At 39.6% G+C, this 8,007-nt stretch overlaps 1 protein-coding gene and 1 long non-coding RNA gene across 2 annotated transcripts in view; one reads left to right on the top strand and one right to left on the bottom strand.

The window, feature by feature from the left end:
* CNKSR3 (CNKSR family member 3) overlaps window positions 1–8,007 on the bottom strand; it is a 45,220-nt gene that overhangs the window by 15,628 nt on the left and 21,585 nt on the right. The window contains exons 5-6 of the mRNA XM_019550052.1: window positions 5,705–5,824; window positions 3,899–3,958 (exon numbers count right to left, since the gene is read on the bottom strand). Of these exons, the coding sequence (XP_019405597.1) occupies window positions 3,899–3,958; window positions 5,705–5,824 (180 nt within the window). The remainder of the gene's footprint in view (window positions 1–3,898; window positions 3,959–5,704; window positions 5,825–8,007) is intronic.
* LOC109320099 lies at window positions 5,831–7,017 on the top strand. The gene is made up of 2 exons (XR_002103716.1): window positions 5,831–6,304; window positions 6,549–7,017. It is a non-coding gene; the product is annotated as an uncharacterized LOC109320099 (long non-coding RNA).

Raw genomic sequence — 8,007 nt, 5'->3', positions numbered from 1 at the left:
GCTTCTCCAACTATCCTCCTTAGCTCGTTGAAGTCTGCCCTCCTAAAATCTAGGGCCGCTGTCTTACTGCATGCTTTTGCCACCTTGCGCTGGATGGTGAATTCCAGCAGGTGATGATCTAAGGTGGCTTCTTCCCCAACCCTGCTACAAATCCTAAAGCCCTCCCCACCAATCTGACTATGGGGTTAAATTCCTTCTTGACCTCAAATGTGATTAGAAAACCTAAATGACAGAAGAGAAAAGAAGAGTGCAGGTTGGGACTATTTCACTTTTCTACCCTGAACAGTAATTTAAATGATAGCTACACATTGAGTCCCTAAATTAGCCTGCACAAGCCAGCAAACAATTTAAAGGGACACCACCAAATGTACACTTATCACCTATAAGAAATACAAATATTTAAAAACACATTAAGATAAATTTCTTCTCAAAACAGATGCCATGTTCAGCTGGATAATTAGCAAGAAGCAGTTTAAACGCATGTAAATATTTACTTTGATATAGCTAATGCTGGTACCATGCGCCAGTAACTAATCACAATTATTTAAAAATATAACTGTGGGTATAACATACAAACTCTGATGAAACCCTAGCAACACACGCTGGACAGAGAGAAACTAGCTTAGCACATGTGCTTATGCTAGGATAAATACAGAATGCTACAGCCAAAGCCCTCCCCCATAAATCTTTAACATGACAATAGGTCAATTCCTTTTAAACTACTGCAGAATTGAATGCCTGCCTAGAAAAACTTCCTCCCTCATCATCAGAGCTCAAGTATTGTCTTTACTAGAACGAACTACAGGAGTCAATCTTGGAATGAGGGAAGATTCTGGGATTACAAGGGAGGCTCCAGATACTCAGAGTAACTATTCCTGTAAATTAAATGCATAGCACTTCTCTTTGCAAGTAAATGTTTATCTGAAGGGTGTAACAGGAGCATAAGGCTTCTGTTACCTTAAAGGGGGGAACAACTGAACAGAGGCTCTCAGATGGGGTAAGGCTGCTTATTAGGAGCTTCAAAAAAGCAGGCCTCAGGGGCTTGTAACCTGCCCCCAAGTTGCGGACCTAAGTGCTCTCCAATAATACAACTGGGGAGAGAGCCTTGCAGGGGAAGCTAGGCACTGCTGAAGCATCCAGGCAAAAGCTGTAAGCTGCCATAGGTAAAGCCAGCAAGCCTAATCAAAGAACACCTGTAACCAACTCAGGGCAGGGCAGTCTCATGACTAGAAAGGGACAGAGCCTGGGCCAGGTCAGTCAGTCTAGCCCTAGAGCCAGAAGGGAAAAGAGCTCTGCTGAGAAGTAGCTGTTGGTAGCACATGGTAAGTCTGCAGGCTAACAGGGAAGGAGCCCTGCATGGAGAAGACTATGGCTGTGGCTGGGCTCGTGCCTGGGACCGTTACATCTGGAACTGCAAGTAAAGACTGGAGAGCTTGTGGAGGATGGGTGCCAGAAGGAGAGGGAGCTACCTAAGGGACCTGGAAGCAGAGGGTATGTTGGACTCTCAGACAGCTTCCCTTTAACAATCTAACAATTGCATCAGAAGTGTGCCAGGTGAGAGCGGAAGAGAAGGCACCTAGAACCGGAATGAGGCAGTAACTGTTTGACCACCAGGGGACATCACAGCCACCCCTGAGGCCTGGCCCTGCTACAAAGGGATGTGTATAGAGTGTGATCGCAATTAATGACAAATCTGAAGCTAAGATTACAGATGTGGAAAACAATTCACACACAATACTGATGCCAGAACATCATGCAATGTGATCAGCTATTTGTTTGGGGGAAATCTCAGTGTACTTTTATAGCCAGTGTCAGCTGAAATTCCATTTTTATTGCAAATACAGAGGAAAATGGAAAATTTGCTTTTGGAAAATGCATTCTCATACAACATAGGAAGTCATAAGTAGGCAGGGAAAATACGGAAATCCTGTCAACTGACTGAAATTAGACAGTGTATAGCTTCCCCTGAACTGTTTAGTTGGGCTGATGCAGTAAAATACATCTGGCTGGATTTTAATTAACATATAGACAAAAGTAGATATTTTATTAAGTAAATAAATGGTCAAAGCTACAAAGAAAATAGATACAACTTGGACCAATCTAAAATATACCCACTGTCATAAGGAAGACGGGAAGAGATATTCATTAATTGCTTGTAGCTCTAGCCAATTATTACTTCTAGCCATTAGAATTTCTCCAAGGGAAATTCAGTTTCCTGAAGAGGAACTGTTATTTACAAATTCAGTCAGATACAAAGTTCTGTTTTATGCCCAAAATTATAGTAGCCTCAGAATCTTATTCATGACATTCAGCCTTGTTTAAAATGAAATGCACATACAACTTGGCAGTGGCCAATGCTACAATCTTTCATATTTATCACATGAAATGTTGAAGTCATTGCCAAGTAGACTCATTCTGTACTTTGGCATAACTTGTTCAGCATGGGATCTAAACAATCCAATAAGATTAAGAGTTGGCAGATATAAAAGCTTTCAGCTTTCTCTATAAACAGTAAGTTACAGATTTGCATCCCATCCATCTCAGGCCTTTCTGACTTAGCCAGAGTACAGCTGGAACCACCACAGTTCTTTTCTAGTCAGTAACAAAACCACACAAAAAACCCCCACATACCACCAACACCACCACAGTTCTTCCCTTCAACAACGACACCATCCATATGAAGAAACTACTACTCTGTATCTGTATTACAATATTGTCTAGGAGCCCTAGTCATTGACCAAAAAACTCCACTGCACTGTGTATTTGCATAGCACTTAAGTGGCCTCATACATTCAGTTTATCCTGGGAGAGTTGCTGTTCTTTCAGAAGAAACCATGGGTGTACAGATATTTAAATTTTTTTCTCCCAGAATAAAAACAGTCACTCCAGGACAAAAATAACTTAGGAACAACCACGGTTACATCATTCCCAGGAGAGTTGCTCCAGGAACAGCAAATGTCTGTACGTGCCATAGCTTCTCTAAGAGGAAAACAGTCTTCCTGCTTCTCCCCCAGGGAGACTGTATCACTCACTGGACTCCAGAACCCTCACTCTTCATAATCCCCACATTGTGCTTCAGGGAAACAGAGGCTGACCGTGAGCAGTCTGGATTAGCCAACCAGGGCTTTCCTATGCACTACTGTGATGTCACCAGCAGACTAAGGAAGTTTGCAGAGCATACCTGCCCTCACCCCACACCCTACCAGCTCCACAGTATCAGCACTATAAGCTCTCCACTCTTCAGGGCCGCAGCATTCAAATGTTTGTATTCATGACTCCTGTAAGTTTCTCTACCAGGAGAGAAAACCTGGGAGAATTTTCCCATGTGGAGGCAGATGGGGGGATCCAACATAACAATGAAATAAAAATGCTGCTTATTAAGCTGACCTGTCCCAACATGCCAGGTGACTATCATCAAGGAGCACAGTTCCCCTTCCACCAATCTTATCTGCCTTTCTATCAAACTAATCCAAAGAAGAAAAGTTTAATGAATTTATTGTTTGCCCTATTATATTCCCTAACTTTGCCACTCATTACTGGAATGAACATGCTGCTACCCCACCTGCTCTTATTAAGGGAGAGATTTTTTTCAACAAGGATTTGTTAGATAATCTACCATAAAATTATCTGCTATGTACAATAAATTTTACTAATGAAAGTGTATATTTTAATGGCACACATGTTTTAAAACAATTCAGGTATCATCTGGCTGAAGGAAAATGCTGCAGTGAGATGAAGTCGAATAAAGCATATACAAAACAATTTACAGAATAAGATCCATTCATAGCAGAAGAAAGCAAACTAAAAATGAAAGGAATAAGATTAAGCAATCTGCTCTGATTACAATTTCACCTTAATTATAAATACACCCACCACAAATTAAATATAATATACTTACATTTTCTGTAGTTCCAGTAATTACATGCAATCCATCATAAGTTGATTTGATGTACATTCCCTAATGGGTGTTAAAAATGAAGAAGTTTAAACAAACACTCATTTTTTGTTACATAAGCTATTCCTTGTAACATACTAAAAAATGATTATTTCATATTCCCAGACTCAAAGTTAGTAAGCAGTGTTACCTAGTATCAAAACATGTTAAATACCTCACTATTTAAGAATTTTCAGAGATTCAGTACTTACAAACTTACCAGTCAGTGTATTTTATAACTTTACCCCTTGTAAGTCACCTTTACCAATGTAACTTGCACATTTTTAAAGCACCAAAAGAAAGATATCAGAAACTCTCAAGCCCTAGATCTTGGTTTCAACACAGATTCCCCTTTTAGCCTTGAACAAGCCACATGAACTTTTTATACCTTTTTCTACACTTGAAGATTTTGTTTTGCTTGATGGTTATTAACCTGTCTGTACCAAGCACCTTTATAAAATTTCTCTACAAAAATATACTAAATGCTTTTCATATTTTGTTGATAGATCCAAAAATGGTTGTTCCAAACACAAGCCAGCTTGTAACGTTACCCTGCAGACAACCAGCACTGGCAAACTATACCTGTACCATTTTACCGTACTGCAGTATGGATGCAACGTTAAATGTAAAAGAAAAGAAGTGTGTGAATGTTTTTAACAGGCCAGCTACAAGTCAATATTATCTAATATTCTAAACTAAATACATATAACTTATATATTCTATAACCAAAATACTAACAAATATTCATGGTTGGTATCTCTACCATTGCAGGTTGGTAGTTCAATTTCCCCTCCTCACATGGTGGGTGGGCTAGCCTTGGCTACATCTGCCTGCTCCAGCCAAGCAGGGAGGCATGCTGTAGCACCCCCAGTTTCTGGCCTGGGCCACAGCAGGCATGTGGCTGCATTTCCATAATTAAAAGTAAATGTCTGTTCATTTGCTTATTGATTCAATCTAAGCAGCTTAGACTAATATGTGAAGATTGAATCGATTCAGCCTCAGACTTCTGACAGTCTGTACTTAGCCAATATTCTGGGCTACTTGTGAAAGGTTCCCTACCCATATCCCTATTTTTGCAGACCCCAAGCCAGAAAGGCTCTATGCTATTAGTGTCCTTATTCAATGCACAAGGTACATGAAGGAGTATAGGAAGGTGTATTTCTCAGAAAAAGGGTAGTCTATTTGTGCTTCCATCTTAAGTCCCTTATAAACAGCATTCATCTAAGTAGAACTTTTGGCTAGATCAACTGGCTTTAGCCGTGTTGGAGATATAGTTGATAAATATCAGTGAGAGGCCAAATGTTTACTGTACATTCCTACTAAAAAGAAACACCCCAACACACATGCAATGTGCCACCAAAAAAGGCCATCCAAAATTGTCTATATACAGTTGTTGCAGGTGATTCACACAAATAAAGCACTACATTTTCAGTGATTTTTCAGGCAAGTTAACAGGGGTACATGACACATTACCACTACAAAGTTATGGGGGTTTTTAAATCATCTACATATGCATAGATTCTAAACCTCTGAACTTCATCCTAATGACTGCCTGCCATGTCAACACACAACCTGTTTGTAGCCTTACTAGATCTCGTAGATCTTACATATCATTTCACTCATGTGTCCAGTCCCTCCCACAGAATCACAATGGTTTTAATGGGAGTAAGTTGTAGAAGCAACTGCGTGCAAATTCATCACTAACAATACAGGTGCAGCACACTGCTTACCCATAGGGTAATTGCATAAGAAAAACAAATGAGCTCTTACCAGGCCTTCCCCAGGTTTAATGTTGGTTAAATGAACCTCCTCCAAACATGCACACTGGCTCATCAATGGATCTGTAGTTGATCTTATCATCTTATCACAAATTCCATTTAAAGACTTGGACTAAAATATAGAAGAAACTGGTCACAAAAGCCACATATTCTACCCTTTTTAGAATCCCTCCCTCTACTGTCTCTTCTCAACAAAGGTAAAGATTAATTAAAAAATCTAGTTAATTAAGGTATGAGATGACTAAGTAAAACATGAGAACATTTAGAATTACAGTCTACATCTCTGTCTACAATAAGTAAGCAATACAACAATAGCATAAAAATCCCCCTATAATTATTGCCTACACCCGTGCTGTTCCACCAATGGCAAGAACTCTGGGAGAGCTCGTATGGACAAGGACGAAACACAGCTGGTTAGAAATGGCAAGAGCTTTGCAACAATTTAGTCATTTTTTTCCATTGTGCATGTGCATGTTCGTGTTTTAAATTGAAATCAAAAGCATTTTGACCACTTCTTTTGCCTACTGGTACTCAACACCATTCTTTAAACTTGCTCTCGGAAGTGGCAATCAAGACGGTATTAAAAACACTAGTGGTCACTAGCAACTTGTGTATACCAAGGATTAAATAGGCAAGGCTTTTGACTAAATGCATTTTAACATCAGTTATTGCCATGTCTGCTGTTGGAATCCTTATATAGACAAAACATTTGTTTGCTTTTTGCCCCAAACGTAGCTGATCCCAAGCCAATGCCAAGTACCAGTTTCAAATTCTGCCCTGAAAGGTGCCGCTCCTCATGAAGTTAATGGGAGTCTGGTTTCTTGATCGGAGAAAAGAATGTCTTTTAGAATTTGACTTTTCAAAAAGGTAAAGTGACTGACTAGTCAGACAGAACTGAATAGGAAAAATAATGTTTTTGTCCCCTACCAGCAACTTTCCATTACACTCCTTAATGAAATTTGCACCTTAATATTAATTTAAGCAATAAACTTAGTTGTTTTTAAAAGCAAAAAGGGAAAAAGACTTTAAATTTTCAGAATAGTATTTACTTGTAATTGGCCTGGGAACCTGCAGAATGGCCCACCTGAGAGAACAGATGCTTCCACACGGGACTAGGAATTCTTCATTCTATACAGACACGCAATTAGGGAGTGGCACGAAACAGCAGCCTTGTATAAAGATAGCTCTTTTGTGTACGATATTCCTTGTATAAAGATAGCTCTTTTGAGAATGATATTCTCAGGGCTTTTTTTTGTTGCGTTTTAAACCAGATTTACAGAACCAAATTACAATAACTTAATTTTTTTTTAAAATTAAAACAATGCTAAAGTGTGAATACGAGGAACTGCGCAAAACAAGGGAATTCCAAACAACAATACATATTTGGGAGTAAGTGTATATCAATGGAAAACGTAAAAGGCAGAAAACTCCTATTTGCCTGCTCTCATTTATAGACAAAATTATTTTTAGCTATTGTGCTACTAAATTCCTAAGCATCTATTAACAAGCGGAAGGCCTTATCAAAGAACACAGCCTGGTTCATGTCAAAAGCAGGAAGTGATGATTAACTGTTACAAAAAATAAAAAGCATTTCATTCTGTCCCCTACTTGGTCACAAGTCTGCTTCAAAATGATTTTGAAAACTCAGAGCTTTTAAGCCAACTTATAATTAGACACACAGCTTCCTAGCTCCATGGAAAGGACAGCTCTTTTTCAAGAGGGTTCACAATAATATGCATTGTCTACCTAACATGGCACAAGTCTCATTTGGTAGATCTCAAATATTTATCGCAGAGGTTCCCAAACTGCAGTACATATACCCCTGGGTAGGCACAAGACATCTCGGGGGCAAGCTAGAGACATTGTGTAATGGTATATTTAAGGGATTAAGATATAAAATGTATGCTGGTGGGGTACATGAGCAGCTGGTAAATCTGGAAAGGGGTATGTAATAAGAAAAAGTTTGGGAACCTCTAATTTATCGGTTTTTTCATATATTTCATATACAGTAATATCTCTATCTGGCATTTAACTAGCCAGAATACTCTGTTAACTGGAAATTCTGGCGGGCCCGATGTGGGGGAAAGCTCTCGCACAGTGGCTCATAGTTTCATAGTTGGTAGGGTCAGAAGGGACCTGAGCAGATCATCAGATCTGATCCCCTGCCATGGCAGGAAAAAGTACTGGGGTCAAATGACCCCAGCAAGGTGTTCATCTAGCCTTGTCTTAAAGACCCCCAGGGTAGGAGCCAGCACCACTTCTCTTGGAAGTTGGTTCCAGATCCTAGCCACCCTG

This window comes from Crocodylus porosus, unplaced genomic scaffold (genome assembly GCF_001723895.1).
Source record: "Crocodylus porosus isolate Cpor-Errol unplaced genomic scaffold, CroPor_comp1, whole genome shotgun sequence".
Lineage (NCBI taxonomy): Eukaryota > Metazoa > Chordata > Crocodylia > Crocodylidae > Crocodylus > Crocodylus porosus.
The sequence above is the reverse complement of the archived record's forward strand: the minus strand, read 5'-3'. Positions and strand labels throughout refer to the sequence as shown.